Raw genomic sequence first — 27,336 nt, forward strand, 5'->3', positions numbered from 1 at the left:
TTGTCGATCAGAAGGTCGGCGGTTCGAATCCCTGTGACAGGGTGAGCTCCCATTGCTCGGTCCCTGCTCCTGCCAACCTAGCAGTTTGAAACCACATCAAAGTGCAAGTAGATAAATGGGTACCGCTCTGGTGGGAAGGTAAACGGCGTTTCTGTGCGCTGCTCTGGTTTGCCAGAAGTGGCTTAGTCATGCTGGCCACATGACCCGGAAGCTGTCTGCGGACAAATGCCGGTTCCCTCGGCCAATAAAGGGAGATGAGCGCTGCAGCCCCAGAGTCGGTCACGACTGGACCTAATGGTCAGGGGTCCCTTTACCTTTACTTTATTCTACTCATGTAAAATCACCAGGCATGCCCCACAAATAACCCAGAGATGCATTTTAAATAAAAGCACACATTCTACTCCTGTAAAAACACGCTGATTCCCGGACTGTCCGTGGGCCGGATTGAGAAGGCGATTGGGCCGGATCCGGCCCCGGGCTTTAGGTTAGTGACCCCTGGTTAATAGCATAGTGCATCCAAAGAGGCTGGACCCTGAGATTCACGATCTGTCTTTTTGCAGTCTGTAAACAAGGATTGTATATCAGTAAACTGATCCTGTTCCTTTTAAAAGTCGGTAGGAGCCTTCAGGATTTAAAGGATGGCTCATTTCCAGCCGAAGCTCTCAAACGGACCTTGAGTTTTAAGGAACTAAGCAAATGTGCAGGCTACAGAATTGCAAACTTCAGAGCAGAATCTAAAAAAAAATAGTTAAATTAGGACATGATCAGTAAGGGAGGGAATTTATCTTTGTGCTTCTGTGTTCTTGATACTGTTTCCTGATCCTGACACATAAGTGCTTCAACACAGATATGTACCCAAGAGTTTTTCTGGCTTTCCCATTCATTTTAATACATCATCTGCATGCGTTAATTTCTGCGTGTTCTGCAGTTCCATCCGCTGAGATGAAACAGGACCCACCTGAGCAGAGGACACCATAAATGGCAGAGTATCAGCAATGGAATTGGACTATGTGATTTTCCAGATAGCCCATAATCTTTCCTAGAGGATCCTTTTAGGGGCTTCCTCCACAGTTAAGAATAGAAGCATATAACCTCTCTCCCTACATATGCATAGATCCATGTGATATCATTGTTCCACGCTACTTCCTCATGGGGTGGGGGGGTGAGTCATATGTGATGATGATAATAATGATGATGATGATGATGATGATGATGATGAACCCATTACTTCACCAAGTGGATAGCATTGCATGACTTCATATCCAAATCAGCTGTTGGCCCACTAATGTGATAAACTTTTTCAGCCACATTAATTGGCCGAGAGCTGATCATGTAGGTGCCGTGAGCCAGCAATACCGTATTTTTCGCTCAATAAGACGCATCTAGTTTTTAGAGGAGGAAAACAAGAAACAAGAAAGCAGTGCAAAGCCTCTTAAGGGAAGAGGGAGGAGTGCTCCTGCTGCTCTCAAGAGGCTTTGGGTGGCTATCCCTGAAGCCAGAAGAGCAAGAGGGATCGGTGCGCACTGATCCCTCTTGCTCTTCTGGCTTCTCAGATTGCTGCGCAGCCTGCATTCGCTCCATAAGACGCACATACATTTCCCCTTACTTTTTAGGAGGGGGAAAGTGCGTCTTATAGAGCGAAAAATACGGTGCTTTATACCTGGCGAATTACTAGGTACATCTTTATTCCTAGAACTTTCAGTACTACTACTACTAATAATAATAATTTTTATTTATACCCCGCCCTCCCCAGCCAAGGCCGGGCTCAGGGCGGCTAACAAGCAATAATAAAAATAAGTTGAATGAATACAACTTAAATACAAAATTAAAATACAACATTAAAATATTGAAACATTAAAATATTAAAATGTAGCCTCATCGCAGGAGGAGAAAGGAAAAGAAAAAAGAAAGAGAGGGAGGGAGGGAATCAAATTGGCTCCAAGCCAAAGGCCAGGCGGAACAACTCTGTCTTACAGGCCCTGCGGAAAGAAATCAGATCCCGCAGGGCCCTGGTCTCATGAGGCAGAGCGTTCCACCAGGCTGGAGCCAGTGTTGAAAAGGCCCTGGCCCTGGTTGAGGCTAATCTAACTTCCTTAGGGCCCGGGACCACTAGGGTGTTGCTATTTATGGACCTTGAGGCTCTCCGTGGGGCATACCGGGAGAGGCGAACCCACAGAACATCTTAGTGGGGAATTCCCAGTAGGGAATGTGTGCTAATATTGCAACCATGTGGCCAGGGCTGATTGTGTGGGTCTTTCTCACCTGATCAGCACTTCCCTTGGAATCATAGATTTGTGGAATTGCAGAGTTGGAAAGGACCACAAGGATCCACCAGCCCAACCCCTTGGCAATACAGGAATCTTTCAGCCAATGTGGGGCTGGAACCCACAACCCTGAGATTAAGAGTCTCTTGCTCTACTGACTGCGCTATTCCTCATTTGGCAGTAGGGGAATATAGATCAGGTGGGAATAACCCAAGCAATTGGCAGTACCACACAATGATAATGTTTTACACACAATGGTATGAGATTGTGGCATAGGGTATCAGTTCCCACTTCTCTCTCTCTCTGTGTGTGTGTGTGTGTGTAATTAGTTTTTTTGGGGAAAGGGGGTGTCTCATACTTTATTAGCACTATAACGTTTATGATTGTTGTAACTATACACGGTCTCTTTAAAAAGAGACACTTTCTAAGTGCAGATGGGGTAAAAATTCTGGCGAAAAATTTCCATGTTTATATATAGCTTTACTTCCCCCGCTCTGATATTCATTTAGATCTAAATATAAGCAGATGCATTTTCACTAAAGACAAATTGCTGACAAAGAATGAGATCCTAGATTTCCCATATTAATCTCACTGCATAAAAACCGCAAAACTCAACACACTGTGGAAAGCAAATGTTACGATTTTGACCTTAGTGTGGTCAAGTCACCCGAGGAAAGGTTTTGTCCTAAAACTGTAGGCCCAGTCCAAGAAATATTGGGACTCTCGTTGATTATGGCACATGTTGCATGGGCGTGTTTTTCACACACCTATTTTCGCAGAAGCCAAATGTTCCTACTTAGTAAAAAATAAACTGCAGTTAGTTTATAGCCAATAGAGGAAGCACACAGGAATAAAACACAAGCTATGAACTATATATATATGAAGCCACTGTTCTTGGTTATGCTAAATGGGGCTCCACATTTATGTTTCGATTGCTTTTTTCCTGCCCAAGCCACAGTGGGAGCACAGAAGACTAGTCTAAGAGTGTTTTTTATGCATAATTCTCACTGCAGCATTCTTCTTCACGCCTGTGTTTCCCCCAAACATAATATTAAAAAGGTCAATTGTGTGGATCGCTGAGAATCATGTGCATAAAAAACACTCTTTAATGCTAAACTGTGGTTTAACATTCCAGTTTGCATCGCCCTCCCGCCTCGCCTCTTTGCCGCAGCAACAAGAAAGAGATGGGAAGCTTCCGCTTCCATGTTAGATTAACCACAGTTTAGCATGTTGCCTAAACCCTAAACTGTGGTTTGTCATAACTATGGTTGCTTGAAACAAGCCTACTTCCTAAGCTGTAGTTTGAAGTTCAGACAGAAAACCACAGTTTGTTGAGACGCATTGTCATAACTCTAAGCTTTGGTTAATGTTGCATCCAAGTCAGTCCTGTGTTAGCTTGTTGGTGGAAATAATTGCCTTCTCAAACGTTATTGTGTTTCTCATAACTTGTAGGTGGAAGAAGGTATGCATCTTCTAATCACTGGACCTAATGGATGTGGGAAGAGTTCTCTCTTCAGGATTCTAAGTGGTTTGTGGCCTGTCTATGAAGGAGTTCTTTACAAACCACCTCCTCAGCATATGTTCTACATTCCTCAGAGGTTTGTGATTTTACTGGTATCTGTTTTCGCAAAACAATATACCGTATTTTTCGCTCTATAACACGCACCCGACCATAACACGCATGTAGTTTTTAGAGGAGGAAAACAAGAAAAAAAATATTCTAAACGAAACAGTGGATGTATGATTTTTGTGGTTCATGCTGTGGCCACAGACATGTGATCTGACAGTGAGTTTGGAGTAGCCCAATGCAAAAATCCTGAGGATCCATGCTTTGTAACCACGTTTTTGCACCACTGCGGCCCAGGCAACAGTGGGTGTATGATTTTTTTGGTGCAAGATGTAGCCATGGACATGCTATGTGATCTGATGGTGAATTTGGGGTGACCCAGTGCAAAAATCCTGAGGATCCATGTGGATCCGTGCTTTGTAACCATGTTTTAAGTGGGGAGGGGAGGAAAAGCACTCAAGGGACAAGGAGCACACGTGGGGTGGGTGGAGAAGTATGCTGCTAATAATGAAGAAGAGGTGTATAAAGGGAGAAGGCTCCTCTCCTCTCCCGCTTTGCTCCTTTAAAGAAGCAGGCTCTCTGTCCCTCTCTCCTCCCCACTCAGCAGCTCTTCTCCCGCTTTGCTGTTTCAAAGCGAGCCACGGAGGAGGGAAGGAAGGGGAACCATGGATCCTCTGCTCATGACTGCAGCAGATCCCCCCGCCATCCGTAGGCATTCCCTCCATAACACGCACAGACATTTCCCCTTACTTTCTAGGAGGAAAAAAGTGAGTGTTATGGTGCAAAAAATACAGTAAGTGTTTCCTGCTTTTTGAACATATAGTGCTCAAGGCAACTCAAAGGAACAAAACACTTAAAAACAATTAACCAATATAAGATTATCAGAGGTCTACGAGTGTCAGCTGGGCTTCTTTGATTTCTTGGATTGGGGCGGGGGGCAGGTATTGATTTTAGAAAAATGAGAGAAAGGCCATAGTCAACAATTGTTGACAGACTTCTCAAAAGGCTACACTAGCTTCCACTAGAGTGACACTAGGGATGCTTCTTAACCTGTAAACAGGAAAGATCAAAAGGAGGATTATTGAAATTTTCACACTGGCGTGGTAGGTGGGAGGATATAGGAACAGAGGGGACTTACTCATCACCAAATACAGACACAGGGAAGCACCAATTTGAAGAGTAATTAGGGTGGTCCAATAATAGAATATTGCTCTGTCTTGAAAAAAAGCAAGTGGGACTTTTAATGACGTTTGGATCTTGTGCAATAATAGCTTGATTAAAAACTGCCCACTCCTAACATGAAAAGCACATTAGCTCTTACCTAGCTGCTGAAAGCAATGGAAGAGGTGGTATTGCTGCTTTCCGTGAGATTCAGCCATAAATAACTCTCAACTGAAGTGGGGACAATAAGCTTAAACCACCAGAGGGCTTTTCTGTGTGAGTATCTTTCAAGGGAAAGGGGCTTCTGGTGGTGTGTGAGGAACTTTTGGACCTTCAGATGCTGCTAACTGCAACTCCCACCAGCCCCAACAAGTGTGGCCAGTGGCCAGGAGTGATGGGAGTTGTAGTTCAGCGACATCTGAAGGGCCGAGGCCTCACCACAACTGGGCATGTGCAGGAAAACATCTATGGATTTATGTCATTATTTATGCCATCCTTCTTTCCAAAGTAGCCCAGGGCAGCCAACATAAAAAAGTCAAAACAATACATTTTAAAATGTAACAAAAAGCTATTTAAAACATTTTGAACCCACCTAAGAACATTTAAAAAAATAGAATATCTAAAAGCTTACTGGTTTCAAGTTGTCCTGACCTGTATCTTTTAGCCATCAAATGCCTGGGTAAACAGGAATGTTTTTAAACTTCTCCCGAAAGTCAATAATGAAGGAGACATTGCAGCCATTGTCTGCTTGAATCTTACTCAGCGCAGTTTGCAAATGCCACTATTTGTATTGGATTTCTCTGAATTAGTAGAGTAGCCCTTTAAGGCAACATGCTGTGTTTCCTTCCTAATTAAATGTAGCCCTAGCTGAATCTGCCCAGACGGGGATTGTCTTGATTCCATATGGTTTAATTGAGAATTTTGCTTGCCTTCGTCTGTAAGAACTCTCCATTTATAAGTGAATACACAGACAGCCTCAGAAATGGTTTTTGTATCATTGTGCCTACTGATATAGCATGAGATACGGCCCAGAAATGTGACAATACAATTTACCATTATAAAATGTATAGGAGGAACCTGGCAAGTCTCCAGGAGGGAATATTAGCTTTAGAGATTAACTGTCATTTTCTCCCCTAGCGTCCCAGGCATTCTGGCCGTCTGCTAATTAGAACCAGGGCTTAGAGTTAGAGAAATCCCAGACAGGGATTATATTTCCTAAAATACTTTGCACAACGTCAAAGTTGATATTTATAATGCCCCTTGCCTGGGAGGTTTTGAATGACGGAGGATTTGGTCAAAGTTAAGGAACACATATTTACACTTGCGCATTAAGGTGTGTGAAAAAATGTCACGTAATAACTTTTTTAAAACCTTTTTTTAAAAATAATGTAAACTATGTAGATTACATCCAAAGCAAACATTTTGTGCATAATTTTGCTTTCTTCATTAAATTGGTATTGCAGATTATTTTAATACTTCTTGCTATTACTTATTACATTCACCAGCTTATCTAATAATAATAATAATAATAATTTTATACCCCGCCCATCTGGCTGGGCAACTCTGGACGGCTTCCAACATATATAAAAGCATAATAAAGCATCAAACATTAATAACAACAGTCTGACCCAATACAAAAAACTAACAGTAACTTTAAAATAAACAACTTATATCAAATAAAGCAAGATTCAACAATCCATTAGACTCTAATAGTAAACAGTATTATTTGCTGACATTTAATTTTAAACAGCTTACACTTGTCAATTACAATAAAGAATTACTAAACTACAATTGATAAAAACAACGTCGAGTCACAATGCATAAAATGCCACAAACCATACAAAACCACGTAAAAGGATGGAATTGAGAATCAAGAACACGCAGCTTAATAAAATTATTATTTTTAAATATCCCTGAACTCCTCTCTTCCCATCTGCTTCTGCTGTTCTTCAAGAAGCTCAAGCGGGGGGTTCAGGGTCCTTCCCCTCCCCACGTTATAGATCAAGATCAGCCCAGTGTGGTAGGTTAAGCTGTGATAGGATCACTGGCCCAAGGAGCTTCCTGGATGGATTGCAGATTTGAGTATCCAGTACTCAGACCCAGAGCTAGCAATATGACACACACACACCCCAGAGCTTTTTGAACCTAGCTTCCATCTTCACTGACCCTGGGCCTGATGGGTGCCCCCCGCTTTAACCATTCCTCCCTACTGGGTTGTATGGTGCAGTAGAATATTTCAATTCTTTATGCACAGCCCTTTCTTAAGAGTTCCCTGACTCTGAATTCTGTCTTCATATGCTTAGCAGCACCTTAAAAAGCAGAGACATCACCTTGCCAACAAAGGTTCGTATAGTTAAAGCTATGGTTTTCCCAGTAGTGATGTATGGAAGTGAGAGCTGGACCATAAAGAAGGCTGAATTGATGCTTTTGAATTATGGTTCTGGAGGAGACTCTTGAGAGTCCCATGGACTGCAAGAAGATCAAACCTATCCATTCTGAAGGAAATCAGCCCTGAGTGCTCACTGGAAGGACAGATCGTGAAGCTGAGGCTCCAATACTTTGGCCACCTCATGAGAAGAGAAGACTCCCTGGAAAAGACCCTGATGTTGGGAAAGATGGAGGGCACATCCAGACAGAGGGCGAGATGGTTGGACAGTGTTCTCGAAGCTACCAGCATGAGTTTGACCAAACTGAAGGAGGCAGTGGAAGACAGGAGTGCCTGGCGTGCTCTGGTCCATGGGGTCATGAAGAGTCGGACACAACTAAACGACTAAACAACAATGCTTAGCAGGAAACATAACTATACAGTCACTATACAGTCATGCCTCGGGTTGAAGTAGCTTCAGGTTGAGCATTTTTGGGTTGCGCTTCGCAGTGACCCGGAAGTAATGGAACGCATTACTTCCGGGTTTTGCCACTTGCGCAGGCGCAGACGCTCAAAATGATGTCACGCGCATGTGCGGAAGCGGCGAATCGCAGCACGCGCAGACACGGGTTGCGTTCGCTTCAGGATGTGAACGGGGCTCCGGAATGGATCCCGTTCGCATCCAGAGCTACCACTGTAAACTGATTCAGCTACCCACACCCCATTTCAAAAATCTACATGTCTTGCATCTGCCCACTGAATACTTTTTCCCCGGTCGCCATATCTTAGGAACGTGGTGCTTCTTTCCCACCTTCTTTTTGTAGGCCTTTGGTTGCAGATATTTGCATAGTTTTGCCATGTCAACCTATCCCATCTCAGTTCTGCATGTAGTTTAGAATGGTTTCACATACCGTATTGGCTCGAATATAAGCCGCACCTTTAATATTCAGGGGGGGGGGGGAATAAAAAAAGACAATACCTGAATATAAGCCACTCTCTTAAATTTCTGCAGGCGCTCACACCCATTCCGTTTTACTGTATATCTGTTTCAGCTGCAATATCATAAAAGCCCATTTTTGTAAGGTCACGAATTTAAGCCCCACTTTAACTTTTCACGGTCGGAATTTGGGGGAAAAGTGAGGCTTATATTCAGGCCAACACGGTAAGTGCTTCTGTCTTACTATAGATTTGGCCAGTTTTCCCAGTGTGCCCCCCAGCTTGAAACAGATACTGACATCTATTTGTTAGGGTGGCAGTTGTTCAAATACTTCTTACTGGCTTGTATGTAAATAATAATAGCAAAAACGATCATGTCAGCAGCAGCTGTTCACCAGTGTGCTCCCTAGTGGTGATGTAACAAGAAAGTTGACCGCCTTTTTTACTTGCTGATGTCACGGCCACGCATTACGTTCAGGCCATGTGTTCTGGTAATCTTTTCCCCAACTCTACGGCTCCTCCATTTGGCACCTGAGCCTTACAAAGGAAGCGTCATAAAGGGCAGGAAATGTCCCGACAGCTGCTTGAGATTCCACAGCACTGACTTTATCGTGATTGACAGCCAGCTCCCTGCTGCGTCTCCCCAGTGGTTCTGAATCCTTGACGGAGGCAGTTTCTGATTTGCGCGGCTGCAAGGGAGCCGATAAAAATTTCATGAAATCAAGGAGCGTTGCTTAACCTGGCTGATCATTCAATCGCACGGCTTCCTTTCCAGATTAAGGATTTGTGCTCTTTCTGCGGTTCGGTTGTTTATTGTGCAGTAATATATTTCTGCCTGTGACAGCAGCTTCTAATTACGCATCGTGCTGGGAAAGCTCTATGATCCGTGCCCCGTAAACTATGTTAGCGGGTGTAAGGTAATTATGCTCAGGCTTGGTAATTGAGCTCCTTGAAATATTTAGCAGGCGCTCTTGGATACTGGAGAGGAAAGCTTACGGTTGGCTATTTTGGGCTCAAATCAATTATTTATATCTGGAGAGAGTTGTGGAAACTGCAGCTTGCCCTAAAACACCCTTGAACTTATTTCAATGGAGTGGGAGAATGCTATAGAAAGAAGATGCTCTCCGTTAGACATCCCACCAGACGTGTATATTTTAGCAGTTCCTCCACATCCATCGTCATGATGGGCAGATGTATATAACAGAACTTAACTTCCAACAGGGCAAATCTACGGTACATTTTTATTTTATTTTATTTTATTTATTTTATTTTTTATTTTATTTTATTACAATAAATATTTTATTCTTTATTCCATATAGAAAGTTACATTTGATACTCAACAATCATATTTCAATTCAACAGAACTAGTGACTTCCTTCTCGCCCAACATCGATGTTTATATCCCAAGTTACATACAATTAGGGACGCGGGTGGCGCTGTGGGTTAAACCACAGAGCCTAGGGCTTGCCAATTAGAAGGTCGGCGGTTTGAATCCCCGCAACAGGGTGAGCTCCTGTTGCTCAGTCCCAGCTTCTGCCAACCTAGCAGTTTGAAAGCACGTCAAAGTGCAAGTAGATAAATAGGTACCACTCCAGCGGCAAGGTAAACAGCATATCCATGCACTGCTCTGGTTCGCCAGAAGCGGCTTAGTCATGCTGGCCACATGTCCCGGAAGCTGTACGCCGGCTCCCTCGGCCAATAAAGCAAGATGAGCGCTGCAACCCCAGAGTCGTCTGCGACTGGACCTAACGGTCAGGGGTCCCTTTACCTTTACATATAATTGCGTTTTAAAGTTCCGTCATCTAATTTCATCCTCTCTAACATGTTTCCTAATATGTTCTGCTATTTTCTTATACTTCAGACCCCACTGTGGTCTTCGCATATGGGAAATAACTTTTTCTATAGACCAGAAAGGGTTGCCAGTCTTCTTTAAAAGATTCTAAAGTTGTATGTTTTATCACTGCTGTCACTTTTGTAATATGCCATCTCTGCATATTACAAGATTTTTATCAACCATTCTTCCCTTGAGGGTGTTCACGTCTTCCATTTTGGTTCATAGAGAATCCTTGCCGCTGTAGTCACATACATAAAAACCATTGAGGCTGTCCATAGTACAAATTTACAATGCAGCATCAGAATTGCAGTTTGTTAAAGGTGTTGAGGATTCTTGGTTAAAGACCCCCTTGCAGAACTACAGTTCCCAAGGTTCCCAGGAGATGGGGAATGGTTATTTAACCCACCGAAGTCTTCGCTATAAGATACGCCCTTAGTGTTTATGTTCTGTAAAAGCCTTCCGTTGTGTTCTGTAGATCATTTTTTCTATAGATCTTTTTTTCCTATCCATTAGCCTTGAGAATTCCAGCAAATGTTCATTGCACATCTGTAAGATGCAGGTTTTGAAAGACTGCTGTGTCAGCCCAGTACCCATATTAGCCTAATTCCTAAGCTTTGGAGAGACGGTTCTCCCAGGAACAACAGAATAAAATCAGTCCAGAGGCCTTAAGAAATTGCCACCAGTACTAGCTCTCATGTGAGGGATGCGGGTGGCGCTGTGGGTTAAACCACAGAGCCTAAGACTTGCCGATCAGAAGGTCGGCGGTTCAAATCCCCGCAACGGAGTGAGCTCCCGTTGCTCGGTCCCTGCTCCTGCCAACTTAGCAGTTCAAAAGCACATCAAAGTGCAAGTAGATAAATAGGTACCGCTCCGGTGGGAAGGTAAATGGCGTTTCCATGCGCTGCTCTGGTTTGCCAGAAGCAGCTTAGTCATGCTGGCCACATGACCCGGAAGCTGTACGCCGGCTCTCTTGGCCAGTAAAGCAAGATGAGCTCCGCAGCCCCAGAGTCGGCCACGACTGGACCTAATGGTCAGGGGTCCCTTTACCTTTACTAGCTCTTACTGCCCAGTTGTTTGTCTCAGTTCTGATTCTGTGTTTTTAAATCGCTTTTCAAATGATCCAGTCCCCTATTTATACATAGATCATGGACTCTAAAGCATTTTCACATTAAAAGGGCCATATTAACTATCTTCATGACTCAGCAGAATTATGTCTAGTTTATGAAGAGAGAATAGAAGCAAAGGAATGCTATTTTAGTCCCCCTCACCTTAATCTAGTGAGCCCATTGGTGGCTTTTGTTTTGTTTTTTTTTAAGATATTTATTAAGGTTTTCCATTTTATACAAACAAAGAAAAAAGGAGAAAAATTAAAAAGAAAAAATATTAAAAACACATAAATTTCATAACTTATTTTTCAATAACATATTTCCCTGACCTCCTCATGCCTCCCTTTCTTGTATTCCAGTTCAAATTGTTCATCCAGCAAATCCTTATCTCATAGCATTACAACTAAAAACCTTATTTTCTATCCATCTTCTTAAATTATTGTAACTTATACTTTTACTTATATACAAAAAGAAAGAACTATTTTTTCATATTCTTTTATACCATTACAGCTGATAACCCCTTAATTTCAATCCAACATCACTCAATATTCCTTAATATTACAGTATTTTTGCAAATAGTCTTTGAATTTCTTCCATTCTTCTTCTGCCGATTCTTCTCCCTGGTCACGGATTCTGCCAGTCAATTCTGCCAATCCCATAAAGTCAATCAACTTCGTCTGCATGGTAGATCTTGCGTCTTCCAATACTTTGCGATGAGTATTCTTGCTGCTGTTGTAGCATACATAAAGAAAGTTCTATCCTTTTTTAACACCAATTGGCCGACCATGCCCAAGAGAAAGGCCTCTGGTTTCTTCACAAAGGTATATTTAAATACCTTTTTCAATTCATTATAAATCATTTCCCAGAAAGCCTTAATCCTAAGGCACGTCCACCAAAGGTGAAAGAATGTGCCTTCATTTTCTTTACATTTCCAACATTTATTATCTGGCAAATGATAAATTTTTGCAAGCTTGACTGGGGTCATGTACCACCTATATATCATTTTCATAATATTTTCTCTTAAGGCATTGCATGCCGTAAATTTCATACCTGTGGTCCACAACCCCATTGGTGGATTTTGATGGAACCCCATATTTTCAAGGTTCAGTGGTGGTTCATTGCCAGACCAGTGTGTCTGTGTGTGGCGTTCGTACGGAGCCCCCAGTCGTCTCACGGACTATTGACCCATACACCACTAATCCGCTGCCACCAACCAGGTCCTTCCTGGTAAAATCACTTCAGTCTCAGTCAGCTTTTCAATTCATAAAGAAGAGTGTATTTTATTTCAGACTTAAAACAAAACTATTACAGCATTCCAAACAGTGTTCCTCTTTACGTTCTTAGTCTTATGTTCCTCTCTCTATCTCAAGGACCAACTGCCCTAACTGTCCCTCTATTACCAACTGCCTTTCCCAACCAGCCAACCCACTCAAAACCAACCAACTACCCACCCACAACTCCCAACGAACTAACTCCAAGAACTCCTCCCAGAACTTCTTTATAGACTCCACCCCCCTGGGTCCTGTCTGTGCAACCTATTTAACTATTTCCCCTCCAGCACTCTCTCATATATAGTAACGTCACACTGTGGTCCTGCTGAGCCAGATTCCGTTCACATTGCTGTAGACATCAATCGTTGCTGCAGAGATTCTGATAAGGAGGCAAGACAGTGGGTTCAAATAACTGGCTAGGTGCTTTAAAAAGCTGGGACACCTACAATGGCTGAAATAAAGTGCATTCTATTAAGCATGTTAAAGGGCCATTCATTCTAGAAACATGGACCATCATCCAAATAATATGCGTGTGGAATTGCATCGCGTGCAAATGGTGTGTGAGGAATTGTGGATTGAGCTGGCGGTCTTCTCAGAGATTTCACTCTAGTGATGCCCATTGCATGTGAGAACTGGAGACAGCCACCTCTCCAGTCGGAGATTTTCTTTCTATTTATGACGTAGCACTTATTATTATTGCAATTATATCCCACCATGCTTCCAAGGAGCTTGAGATGAGTAGTTCTCCCCCATTTAATCCCATCAACAACCCTCTGAAGTAGGTTAGGCTGAGAGAGCATGACTGGCCTAAGGTCCCTCATTGAGCTTTGTGATTGAGTGGGAATTTGAGCCTAGGTCTCCTTGGTTCTAGTCCAGCACTGTAACCACTGCACCACACTGTCTCTCTTTCCACTGCTGTGGAGACAAAGACCCTTGTGAAATGCAATATAGGCCAGTTTCTTTGGGAAGGAAGGGAGGGAGGGAGGGCGGGCCAAAGTCCTCTGATCACATTCGTTTTCAGCATCGGGTAAAATTATCAGTAATAAATTCAGGTAATATTATTACAGCTTTCTGATTGGGAACACATAGTATCATTAGTTTCAAATCACATATGTGTTCACCGTGTGAATAAAAATATGGGTAATATGTACATATGCATTAGGTAAAGGTAAAGGCACCCCTGACCATTAGGTCCAGTCGTGACTGACTCTGGGGTTGCAGCGCTCATCTCGCTTTATTGGCCGAGGGAGCCGGCGTACAGCTTCCGGGTCATGTGGCCAGCATGACTAAGCCGCTTCTGGAGAACCAGAGCAGCACACGGAAACGCCGTTTACCTTCCCGCCGGAGCGGTACCTATTTATCTACTTGCACTTTGATGTGCTTTTGAACTGCTAGGTTGGCAGGAGCTGGGACCGAGCAACAGGAGCTCACCCCATCACGGAGATTTGAACCGCTGACCTTCTGATCGGCAAGTCCTAGGCTCTGTGGTTTAACCCACAGCGCCACCCGTGTCCCTTACATTAGTAGAAAGCAAAAAAACCAAGCTGGAAAACCCTTAAGAATGTAAGATTTTTTGGTCATGCCATATCCTGACTCTGATTTCGTAGTGAGTCAATGTCATTTTGTCACAAGTAGCATGTGTCCATGTAACAAAAAGAAGGAGGCATTTTTTGGAGCACTGGGTGCCAGTATTCAGTGAATGCAGTTTTCTTTTTAAATGCCCAGATCAAATGAATTCCTTTAGTAAGCCACAGCAAAAGACCGCAGTTCTGCCTTAAGCTCATTTCACATGCGCATATTGATCCTGAATCCTTCTACAACTGCTGTGCTCATCGTATATTTCATTATTTAGTTATTTATTTAAAGGAATTTCTAAACCTTTTAGCCCTTTAAAAACCCCTAAGTGGTGTACACTATCTCTAGTATAAAAACGATATCCATCAAAACAAATAATATAACAAAAAACCAATTAAACAACCTTAAAACATATGCAAGTGTATAAAAGCAAGTAAAGCAGAGATTCTGGGGATTCTCACACATAAAACAGGGTCCTTTGCTCAAATGGCTTATAATATTATATAGCCTCTGTCCAAATACATTGTAATATTGGCTTTCTTATTTCTGGGTAGCCATCATATAATGTCAAGCAAATATTCACGGGTGCTCTAACTCTGTCCTGATATGTCACAGATGATCTGAAATACAAGCCTTGGAGTTACAGTTAATATCATGTTTATTTAGGTATTGCCTCTGATTCCGTGAAAATGTATTTCTAGTATCTAGTTCTATAAAAGTAGACTAAGTTTTCATGTGAAAACAAACATATACGATATACGATATACAATATCTTTATTGTCATTGTCCCATGTAGAACAATGAAATTGAAAAACTACATAAAACTACATAAAAACTACATAAAACTACCATAAAACTACATAAAACTACTACAAAACTACATAAAACATTCAAAACCCCCTAAAAACTGTAAAACCCCATTTTAAAATACACTATACTATAGAGACCCCTTATGCTGCGTTTAGAACCAGAATTGCATTTGCATAGAAACTGTTTCTCAGGCGGCTAGTCCTGGCCTTACATTGTGGAACTATGAACCAAATATTCTCACAAGGTGTTTAGGATGAACCTTCAACCTGCCATAAGACAACAACAAAGCAATTACTTTTTTTGCTCAAAAATATTCTTCTTTCTTTGGCGATCGCTCGTAGCTGAGTAAGATTGTCTTCCATAAACACGGTTTTAACAATGAGTCCATAAGTGACTGTGGAGGCCAATTCTGGATCCACACATCCTTCCACAGTGGGGACATTGGTTTCCAGGCAGGAGTTGATCACGGTGTAGATTTGCCAAGTGTGCCTTCCTCTTAGCATGTTTCTCCCTTGCGTCCTGAGTTCGAGTGTCTTCAAAGTCCATGACACCTTTGGTAAAGGCTGTTCTCCAACTGGAGCGCTCTAGGCTGCCTGTGTGCATATCTATAGGAGAATTTAGCTTGCCTGGAAATTTCGTTCGTTTTGTCATTGCAAAAATGATACCATCCATAAGCCCAAATGAAATAATTATTTGTAGGCATCCAGCTATGCTCCATTTGCGGAGTACAAATATTGAATCTTACGTCTAGTTCTCATGTACCCTGGTCATAAATATTTGTAGATTCTTTGCTTGTAAACCTGGTGAAAGTTGCTGTATTTGCTTGTTTGTGGCACAGACAGTTTTAGAGTCCATTAGGCTGCCCACTTTTCCGTGTCTGCCATTATCTGAATGTGCCAGAGGACATTCTCAAGGCTGAGCACCTGTCAGAGTGAAGCTGGAAACCAGAAAGTTGTGCCAGGAGGTCAGAGCTGGGAAGTCAAGTCAGGAGTCAATACTGAGGAACAAGACTAGGAATGAAAGCTTGAAAGAAAGAGTAAATCCAAAATGTGACACAGCTGGGAAGGCTTTTGCTGCCCAGGCCAGGCATAGGCAACCTCGGCCCTCCAGTGTTTTGGGACTACAACTCCCATGATCCCTAGCTAACAGGACCAGTGGTCAGGGATGATGGGAATTGTAGTCCCAAAACATCTGGAGGGCCGAGGTTGCCTATGCCTGTTCTAGCCCAAGGAGGAAGGCTGTGTGTGTGTGTGTAGTGTGTATGTATAAATTTTCTGTTTTACAGTTTAAAATACTCATTTAAACATCCTTAAAATATCAATGACTTCCCTTCTCCTCTTTCCATGGTTCATTTTGCTTATCATAAATCCCTGCATATTTTACAAAAACTAAACCATTCAGTATTCCATTATTACATCCATCAGAACTTATTCACACTGTTGAATTAATCTTAATGCTGCCAGCGTTTTCATCTGTGCACAATTTTCACCTATATATTCAATAAACATTTTCCAGTCTCCTCTCTGATATATTCAATAAACATTTTCCAGTTCTTCTTGTTCTCTTATTCTACATGTTAAGTCTGTAAGCTGTGCATATTCTGTCAGCTCTAGTTGCCATTCTTCTTTGGTTGGGATCTCACTCGTTTTCCATTTTTGGGCTAACAAACCAAGGGCCGCAGCATTGGCCTACATAAATAACTGTTTTTGACACCTGGGAGAAGGAAGGCTTTTGTAGTTCTTCCTGTTAGGAGGATTTGGTGGCCAGCCTGGGTGGGTAGGACCAGTCGCGCACCTGAGAACTAGTACACCCCTTAAAAAAAATAGGCTGCAAACTGCAGTCCTAGTGGCTCACCATAGAGAGCAGCAAAGAGCTGAAGATTCCCTGCTTAAGTCCTGGGAGCTCCTGATAAATGTATACAAATAATCCGTTGTCTTGGAAAATGGGGTGTGGGGCATTCTACTCACTGTTAGATGTGGGCAACGTTAATTTCGAAAAATCGCAGCTTTTGAATAACCGAGGCTCAAAAATGAGAGTTCCACGGTGTACCTGGAAGAAATTGAACAGGAAAATGCATTCCTACTTCGATTTATGCTATTGTGTGCTCAGGCAAGGTGACTTTTTTGTGAGGGATAATGTGCGGTTCTTCTTTATCAGGCGGGTTGCTCTTGAGCCACAGTGATCCATGTCGCTGCACTGCAGTCTGTTCTGCAAACAAGGCATTGTTCTCTAGAGTGTGTTTACTAAAACAGTCACCCTCAAATAATTACAGTATTTAGAAACACCACATTTAAAGCATTATGCGCTGCTCAAAGAACCCTAAACAGCAGGGTTGAGATGTGACTCCCCGGGAGGCGGCTAATTTTCTCTCTGCTGCTTTACAGACCTTACATGTCCATTGGAACGCTGCGGGATCAAGTGATCTATCCTGACTCTGTGGACGACATGCGTGAGAAGGGCTACCAAGACCAGGATCTGGAATGCATCCTGCAGATCGTTCATTTGAATCACATAGTGCAAAGAGAAGGAGGTAAACGCTTGAGGTCTCCTATTTCAAATCGAGCAAGTTCAGGGCTGCCCCAATAATGTCAAGGTAAAAAAGGTAAAGGACCCCTGGACAGATAAGTGCAGTCAAAGGGGACAGTGGGGTTGCGGCGCTCATCTCGCTTTCAGGCCGAGGGAGCCGGCATTTGTCCACAGACAGCTTTCCAGGTCATGTGGCCAGCAGGACTAAACCGCTTCTGGCGCAACGGGGCACCGTGACGGAAACCAAAGCGCACGGAAATGCTGTTTACCTTCCCGCCGCAGCGGTGCCTATTTATCTACTTGCACTGGCATGCTTTCGAACTGCTAGGTTGGCAGGAGCTGGGACAGAGCGACGGGAGCTCACCCCGTCGCAGGGATTTGAACCGCCGACCTTCCAATCGGCAAGCCTAAGAGGCTCGGTGGTTTAGACCACAGCGCCACCCGCGTCCCAGTAATGTCGGACACATCCTGCCCACTTAGAGGGGAGGAGGAAGGGGTCTGTTGGGAGAACTCAGGATCTGCCTTCAGTCTGGAAAGGTTTCTGACTTTGCAAGTACCGTATTTTTCGCTCCATAAGACACACCTGACCATAAGACGCACCTATTTTTTAGAGGGGGAACGCAAGGGAAAAAATATTCTTTAAAGGGAGCGCTGCGCAGAGCCTGTATGCATCCCAGGCTCTGCTCTGCGCTCCCTTTCACGAGCCGCGTGGAGCGTGTGTGTGGTGCTTGCAGGCTTTTCCCTGAGGAGGGAGAAGGGCCCAAGGGGACACACACTCCGCGCGGCTCTTTAAAGGGAGCGCGGCTCTTTGGGGCTTTTCCGGGAGGTGGGGGAAGGGACTGAGGGGCTAAGCCAGAAGCTAGAACAGCAAGAGGGAGCCCCGCGCAGCGATCCCTCTTGCTGTTCTGGCTTCTGGGATAGCTGTGCAGCCTGCATTCGCTCCATAAGGAGCACACACATTTCCCCTTACTTTTTAGGAGGGGAATAGTATGTCTTATAGAGCGAAAAATACGGTAATTAATAGCAATATAATTGTTGCTGGGTTTTCTCCAAATCTGATGCCCTGCTCAGCGCCGTTGCCAGATCCCCCAGAGAAGGTGGCAGAGCAGATGCTGCAGGACCACAGATAGCTCCAAGGAACTATCTGTAGGAACTTGCTGTACAGTGGTACCTCGGGTTACGAACTTAATTCATTCCAGAGGTCCGTTCTTAACCTGAAACTCTTCTTAACCTGAGGCGCGCTTTCACTAATGTGGCCTCCTGCTGCCGCCACCGCACGATTTCCGTTCTCATCTTGGGGCAAAGTTCACAACCCAGAGCAACTACTTCCGAGTTAGCGGAGTTTGTAACCTGAAGCGTTTGTAACCCGAGGTACCACTGTAGTTGAAAGCAGACTGAGCCTTTTATGCTCAGTCTGCTTTCAACTTTTAAGCCCATGCCCAGTCTACCTCTCTCAGGTTGCAGCCCTTGTGCAGCTCATCTGCACTGTGCATATGTTTATAAACCAAATTTATAAAAATACCCAAAGTACAGTATAGTAAACGTCCATTTGTTACTTAAAGCTGCTCTCTGAACTCCAGTTACCTGGAAATAAGCTCCTTAGAATTCAGCAGGACTTCTGAGTAGACATGGTTAGGATTGTACTCTAAAGCTGACCTGTTAAAGACAAAAATGGAGAAAAGAAAGAAAAGGAAGTTTAAATAGGAGAGTAAAACATACCTGTTCTCTTTGGGTGCCTTTGAAGGGTGGGATGCTGTTACAGACTGGAAGGATGTCCTGTCCGGAGGAGAAAAGCAGAGAATGGGGATGGCTCGGATGTTCTACCACAAGTAAGTAAATTTTTTCCAAGTATGGAAAGGATGGACATAGGTAGATTGTTTCGGTATTGCTCAGGGGGTTCAAGGCAGAATAAAGCACATGGTGCTGTAGAGGGCCCAGTTCAAAGTGCTGGTATTGACCTATAAAGCCTCAAGACCTTAAGAGACGCCTCTCTCCATACAAACTAACCTGGACCTTGCATTCCTCATTTGAGGCCCTTTTCTATGTCCCCCTTCCCTGAGAGGTTTGGAGGGTGGCAACATGAGACTTTAGTTGTTCCCAAGTTGCTCTTTGCGCATTTATAGTCTGTACAAACAAGAACCTCTTCATGCTGAAAAACAGAACCAAAAACAATTTAAAAAAAAAATTCTTAAGAGGTCCAGCAACTTGTCTTGCCAAGCTGACAGAAGCTGCATTTAAGTAAGTTTACTTGTGGCAGGTGGTCCAGGTTGCTTTGAAATTAAGGGACAGTCCAAGCACAGGCATAGGCAAACTCGGCCCTCCAGATGTTTTGGGACTACAACTCCCATCATCCCTGACCACTGGTCCTGTTAGCTAGGGGTGATGGGAGTTGTAGTCCCAAAACATCTGGAGGGCCGAGTTTGGGGGTGCCTGGTCAAGCACATGGTGGGGGAAATAGTGTGGACTCCCATTTCCAGATAAAAACTTCAAAGAGACATCGTTTGGGGTGAAGAAATCTCTGCACCAGCTGCTCCCTATGTCACTGGGGGCATCAAGAAAAATACTTGATGCAGACCTCCGCCTTTCCATATTCCATATAGTCCTTGGTAGCATTTTGGAAGATCATCTCAACTTTTTTGGAGAAGATTGCTGAAATCAGTTTCACAGTGCTTTGCTCATAGTGATCATGAGAGCAAAATGCATTTCACGTCAATTAAGTCTGTTTCAAGTTCAAATGTGGATCGTTCTCATGGGTGCACACACCTTGAGCTGCCTTGAATTTCTAATATGCAGGTGTCCGATGTAACTTTTCATTTAGCTTACAGAAGTTATCTTGGGCAGCCTACCACATAAAAAGGGGGGAATTGCATTCGGTATATAGCTAAGATGATTGCTCTGAATCCAAAATTTCAGCGCATGTGGGGAGAATCCAGTGCACACTTGAATGCAAGTGTGATTCGCACGAGAATGTGCATCTTTGTTTGCCTAAATCATGCCTCCTAGCTGTTTCAAAAAGTGAATGAATAACTATTTGTTTTCCGTCTTTACAAGGCCCAAATATGCATTGCTGGATGAGTGTACAAGTGCTGTGAGCATTGACGTCGAAGGAAAGATATTTCAGGCTGCTAAGGGGGCTGGCATATCCCTGCTTTCAATAACACACAGACCATCTCTTTGGTGAGTCTTTACCTAGGACCTTTTTTTAAAAAACCTTCTTGCCTTATAATGTATGTAGGTTTCATCAGGTACTGTATTCACCTCACGATTATGTGGCATTCCCAATCACAGGAAGACTCTTGAAGCAAACAGCACCTATTGTTGGCATCTATCTGTCTCAAGAGACTATGAAGTGCACCTCCAGATGTGAAGTCAAACCACTGTGTTAGCAGCACTGAAGTGACCTCCTAGGGGCGCAAGCCTGGGCAACGTGTCTGGAGGTCCTGGGCTGCCCAGACCACAAGACCCTCATCTCAGCCACAACAGCTGCGCGGACCAAAGAGGGAGATCCCGGGGCCACGCTTGCCTTAAATGAGGCGAGCTACACTCCCTGAGCCAGCTGATTGGCTGGCTCAGGGAATGACACGGCCCAAGGATTCCCCTAATCGCGCGGGGCTGGAAACCAGCCTCCGTGCGCATGTTGGGGGCGTGAGCCCGCAACCCCACCTCCTCCTGATGTCGGAAGTGGCTATGCCAGGAATGGAGGTCTCCCTCGACACTGCAGGGAGAGACAGACGGAGATAAACAAAGAATCATGGGGAAAACTCTTTCTTTGATTTCCTCTCTGGGTGGGAGAGGAATGGGCTCTCACCTGCAGATTGCCCTGCGGTCTGGCACTCGCTTCCCTATGGAATGTCAGGGCAGGCAAAAGCAATGGGTGCATTGTAACTATCATAACCCCCCCCCCCCGATCCGGTCCCAGAAGCAGAGAATATCTTGCTGATAGGGCTTTAACTGAAGTAAAGTAAAGGCATGTGCTAGAGGCAATGAGACAACAAACTGCGGAACATCTCAGCTACAAGGATTTAAAGGTTGGAATTGAGATAAGGTTTTATTTGGTGCCACAGACTTTGTTTTTCAAAGTTTTTCTTCTACGTTTCTGATTTGGCAACCCTCCTTGGAATGCAAGGTTAAAATATAATATAGAAAGTGAAGACTGAAGAAACTGGATTAATAACATGAAATTTAACATCAAACTGGAACTGCATGTGTGAGAGGAATGGAATGGAGAGAGAGAGAAAAGGGGGCGGGGAGTTTCACCCTTTGAAAGGACTATGTTGGAATATAGAATGAAACCACCCCCACTCTGTTATTTTCAAAGGAATGTGAAGGAGGCTGAGACAATTTTGAATGTAATCTAACTGGAAGGATAACCGACTATAATTTTTTCAGTTTAAAGGAGGAGAGAAGTTTGCCACCTCCAAGGTCAGATGTTTTCTGGCAGTTTGGAATTGGAATGCTCTTCCTAGGTTGGGGGGGGGGGGAATGGTGAGGACGGTTTATTTGTTGAAACAGCGGAGTCTCTTACAAGCTTACAATCACGGGATGAAGTGATGTAGAGGCTTTTGGAAAACTGTGAGACAACCACTTACTCCGAGTCACGATGGGAAATATCAACAGTTGGAAGAATGAAGGACACAAGGCCATATATGGTTGGGACAACTTCATGGGGGGGGGGGAATTACCACACACAGGAAAGAACAATGATTACAGACTTGAGTACCTCACTCGAAACTTTATAAATTACTTATAATATATTAACACAAATTAAAACCATAAGATTGTAGCTGTTGTATAAGGGATTACTATCTTGAAGGGAATGCAGTTGAAATGATTAAGATTTTGGAACGCAGAAAATAAAACGAAACAAAGAGGAACCCATCAAAACTAGCCGGTGAGGAAGTCGTTTTAACTAAACTGTATAATTCAGTATATAAACAATTGGTTTTAATAATTGTATTAATTGGATAAAATTGGCATTGTTGTAATGAGGCTGTTATTGGAACAATATTGGAAAATCTATCTCTATCTAAAGGTAAAGGTAAAGGGACCCCTGACCATTAGGTCCAGTCGCAGACCACTCTGGGGTTGTGGCGCTCATTTCGCTTTATTGGCCGAGGGAGCCGGCGTACAGCTTCCGGGTCATGTGGCCAGCATGACTAAGCCACTTCTGGCGAACCAGAGCAGCGCACGGAAACGCCGTTTACTTTCCCGCCGGAGTGGTACCTATTTATCTACTTGCACTTTGGATGTGCTTTCGAACTGCTAGGTTGGCAGGAGCTGGGACTGAGCAACGGGAGCTCACCCCGTCATGGGGATTTGAACTGCTGACCTTCCGATCGGCAAGCCCAAGAGGCTCTGTGGTTTAACCCGCAGCACCACCCGTGTCCCATATCTATCTATCTATCTATCTATCTATCTAGATATCTAGATATATATATATATATATATATATATATATATATATATATCTATTTCTATTTCTATTTCTATTTCTATTTCTATTATTTCTATTTCTATTTCTATTTCTATTTATCAAAAAAAGGCAGTGAAGGGTTAGGATTAGAGTTTGCCTTCTCCTATATGGGCTCCCTTCCCAGGTTGACAAGCCCCATCTGCCCCTCACTTCCCTCTACAACACGTGCAGAAACCGTCTTCTTAACCATTGAAGCCAATGGAGGTTGCTTTCTGCAGACATAGCACTAGTTTCTGAAAGCTGTAATTCTTGCAGCTTCCAAGCTTTCGCAAATGTTCTTCTGAATGAACCCTATGGAACCTGTTGCGTTTCTGGTCTCTTCCTGAGAGTCTGCCCGCTCATCATGGTTCTCCTGTGAATGTTTTAGGTTCTGTTGCTGGATTTCTCAGTGTTTCTTTTCTTCTCCTGCAGGAAGTACCACACACACTTGCTACAGTTTGATGGGGAAGGACACTGGCGCTTTGAACAGTTGGACAATGCTATCCGCTTAACCCTCAGTGAGGAGAAACAAAGACTAGAATCCCAGCTTGCAGGAATGCCAAAAATGCAGCAGAGACTGAACGAACTTTGCAAAATCTTAGGGGAAGATTCCGTGCTTAAAACAATGGACAAAGAAGAATAAATGTTTTTAGTTCATTTCCCCACCCCAATTTTTTAAAAGTTAACGATGCACTTTGATTTCTGAGACACAATGGTTTGCATGCACCTGATTAGTGTAGACTGTAAGGAATTGGCCACAAACTCAATGCTTCAGATAACTGTCAACTTCATAATGTGAAGGTAGAAAGTGGTTCAAACTAAGGCTGTCCTGAATTTTAGTGAGTTCTGGTTTTCAGTATGGGGAAAAAACGTTCTGGGAAGGTGTATGAAAAGGCTCTTGCAAAATCTTCCACCTTCCTAATATGCTCCTGGTTTGATGCAATTTTTAGGGCTTTGTTTTAGGACTGGTTTCAGGCACAGCACCACAGAGCAAATCAGATTTGAAGATGTGACAACATGCTCTGAGTTTGGGGGGCAAAAGAGGCAACTAGATTTAACTCCCAGTTCACAGAAGGGTTGTGACACAGTGGGGGAGCACATGGGTTGCATGTCAACCTCCTATGTTCAATCCCCAGAATCTCCTGGTAGAGACCTAGCCCTGAAGACCCACATCCAGTCAGTGTAGGCAACACTGAGCTACATGGACCAATGCTCTGACTCAATGTAGGGCAGCTTCTTGAATTCCCTAGATTTCTTGCTGTATGGCAAGTTGTTTGCTGCTAGCTAGTTCACGTTGTGCATTCTGACGCTTGACAGTTTGGGACAGAATGAGAATGCAGGAATGCTGAAGATGTACATCCAGATGCAGAGCTAATGGATGAAAGTCTACATTTGGATGTGCATTAGTTGCACATATAACTTTCGGATGCCATCCATCCATTTTGCAATGGGTGTGCATGTGTATCCAAATGGTTGCCCACATTATGTCCTAACTATGTATTCAGCTATCTTTATATTTATAAAGGACTGGCTCCTGGGTTGAGTGGGCTTTGGGCAAAGTGCTGTTGTGCGAGCACTCCTTTGCCATGGTGCCCCCTAACATTTCTGGGGGTCTGGAGGGACGTACAAGGGTGGCTGGAGGCAGCAAAGAGCCCAAATGCCCCAGAAAACCTCTGTTTCCAGGACATGGTTGGAAACAGGGATGGCATCCACCATCTGCATTGTTCTTGGGTTATTATTTTAGAGCCCAGAACAGTAGTCAACCGTGGCATGGGGCCTAGTAAATTCTCTAAGGAGCCCCCAGGTGAATCTGAGCCCGCAGATCTTGATCAGGACTTTTCCCCCAGCCAGAACTCACCTGAACTCATTTCTGGCGCCATTGCCATTATATAAGAGAACAAGGGAGGTGTTCACAGTGAGTTCCGGTATCTCTTTTTCTAGAAAAATAGCACTGGGAAGACCGTAGTACCCACCACCAAGGGAGCACTGGAAAAAAGGTGCAGAAAATTCACTGGAAAAGTAGGGCTTGTGTCACGATGGTGTGTGGCATGATAGAATTGTTTGCAAAACACGTTCCTCCTTTTCAGCTCGGCACTAGTTTGAACCCCAGAAAATTGTCAAGAAACGCACTGTATATATCAATCGTTACACCTTCCAAGCTCCTGGGAAACTCCTTGTGTGGTTGGATTACCCTGACAGATTCTTGCTTCAAAGCCAGGAGGTAGAATATGATCTCCCACCATCCTGCCATGCGCATATGATATGCCTGGTGTGTTGTGCAGGCATGGAGCGACAGAAGGGCAGGGCTTGGTGAGTATTCAGGTGCATGGTGGACAGAGGGAGGTGGAATATAACATATATGGAGGGGGGATCATTGTTTATTTCTAAAAAACTCTGTAAAAATGGTATTTGCAGATAATAACACATGCATGTCAGCAGCTGTGCTTTCCTAGGAAGCAACAAAATGACAGGCAGCTTAGAAGATAAGGGGACGGCCCTGGCCTTTTCATTCTGTGCACAAAATGGCAAGTACATCACAAAGAAGAAATTTGGAGGCTGTTTTCTACTCTTACATTGGGAGGCATGCATCTGCACTCTGTAACGCAATGGGCACTTGTGTCTACGTCTCACTTTTCCTCAAAGTAATTCAAGGTGATATACTACGAGTTTATTCCATTTATTTTCCCAAAACTATACGCTGCTTCCCTTGTTGCTCCTATTATAGTTATCACTGTAATAGCAATAGAGGGAGAGAATGGTCTATCCTTGGAAAATGCCAAGTTACTTCCAATTGGGTTCTGTAGCTTCCTAGGGTGCATTCCTTGATCCCGTTTCCAAATTCCAGGCACCTGACTGGAATGCCCATTGCTTGTTGATTCTTCCACCGACAAGCTACAGGAATTTGCCTTCTATTAGGTTAGACTGTGTGTCCATTCAGCCCCATATTGCCTACACTGACTCGCAGCAACTGTCTACTAGAGTCTCAGGCAAACGTATTTCACATTACCTGCTACCTCATGTTTTCGGATGGAGGTGCCAGGGATTGGATTTGGGACCTTCTGCATGCCAAGCATGTGTCCTGCCACTGGCCCTTGCTCCCTGCTGCATGTTAAAATTATTACTGTGCGTCTTAGTGCAAAAGCGGATGATCTGATTCTAACCCTGCTGTACTGGAGTAGACAGAGTACTTAACAATTTCCAAATCCCAGCAATTGAAAAGTAATTGCTTGTTTTTCTTTGATAACGGAATTTCTCAATAAACTAATATGGGAGAAAAGATAAAAGATAAGAAAAGACACTTCCAGACTGTCACTGTTTTTGAGTAGGATTCAGAAACATGCCAGGCAATTCTAGTAGCGCAGTTTAAGTTGATTTGGCTCTCTTCCACAACAAAATTGCTTCCCCCTCAAAACAGGCTCTTGGTGGGAAGGAATGCGATGAGAAAATGCACTAGAAAATGTGGGGTAAAAATTGCTTGACATGATATCATCTAACCTCCCCGCAAACGAATCAGGGTGAATGCTGAATAAACAGGCTGTCTGGGAGAAACCTAAGATCATAATGCTAATTTTGATATGTAGTCGCAGACCAGCAAGTGTTTCATAATAAGAATTCAGCAACCAGCTTGTAGTTAATGGCATTATTGGGCCCTGTTCAGAAGTCACAACTTACGGATAGCATAAATTGGCTCAGTGTTATATTTCAATGTATTTAACCATAGTTTTAATTGTTTATAAAAAAAATTAAAAAATACTTTTCTCTCTTAAGCTTACTGAAGGCCCAGTGGGCTGTGTGATGGGAAATAAGGGACAGGGCCTTTGCAGTGGCTACACCCAGACTTTGGAATTCCCTGCCCAGAGAGAGTTGTCTCCTCTTTTTCTTTCTCTTTCCTTGATGATCTTAATAATTTTGGTGAACTTTTTGCCACTGTTCTTAAGGTTTTTGCTGCTCTGTTTCTTCTAAGTAATGATGTTTTAGCGTTTTGTCATATCTCGATTGTGCTTTTTTTATCTGTTGTATTTCCTTTTGTCTGCACCTTTGAACTTTTTGGAATGGTGGGATATAAATGGCTCAAATCAAATAAAGAAATTGAACACGAAAAGTAAAACAACAACAACAACAAAAAAAATCTAGAGCGAATTGTAGTTTGCCTTTAAACTAGTGGTTGAAGTTAGCTCGGGTCAATTTCTACTCTAAAAGCAAACTTCAGTAAGCAGTAACTCTTTATGGTTCAGACATAATGTTTAACCATGGCTAACGCTAACCAAGGAAGGCACATGCAAGAAAATGGGGGGGGCGATGTGTGTGTTTATAGGGTGCTCCCGATCAACAAACCATGGTTTAATGGTCAGGTAGCCTTACCACTAAAGAGTTAAAGTGTGACACCCCCCCCAAAAAAATGGGGGTGCTACTAAGCTGTGATGCCTGTTGTGTAAAATCGAACTAATATTTTTTCCTTGATTGTATTT

At 43.4% G+C, this 27,336-nt stretch overlaps 1 protein-coding gene across 2 annotated transcripts in view; it reads left to right on the top strand.

Annotated features, from left to right (window-relative positions):
* Positions 1-25,523, top strand: part of ABCD2 (ATP binding cassette subfamily D member 2) — a 73,629-nt gene extending 48,106 nt beyond the window's left edge. For both annotated transcript variants that reach the window (XM_083575139.1, XM_083575138.1), the window contains exons 6-10: positions 3,717-3,862; positions 17,274-17,419; positions 19,160-19,244; positions 20,467-20,592; positions 23,300-25,523. In XM_083575139.1, coding sequence (XP_083431265.1) covers positions 3,717-3,862; positions 17,274-17,419; positions 19,160-19,244; positions 20,467-20,592; positions 23,300-23,510 — 714 coding nt within the window. In that variant the 3' untranslated portion in view covers positions 23,511-25,523. The remainder of the gene's footprint in view (positions 1-3,716; positions 3,863-17,273; positions 17,420-19,159; positions 19,245-20,466; positions 20,593-23,299) is intronic.
* The last annotated feature ends 1,813 nt before the right edge of the window (positions 25,524-27,336 follow it).

Source organism: Podarcis filfolensis (assembly GCF_964270895.1).
Source record: "Podarcis filfolensis genome assembly, chromosome: 10".
NCBI lineage: Eukaryota > Metazoa > Chordata > Lepidosauria > Squamata > Lacertidae > Podarcis > Podarcis filfolensis.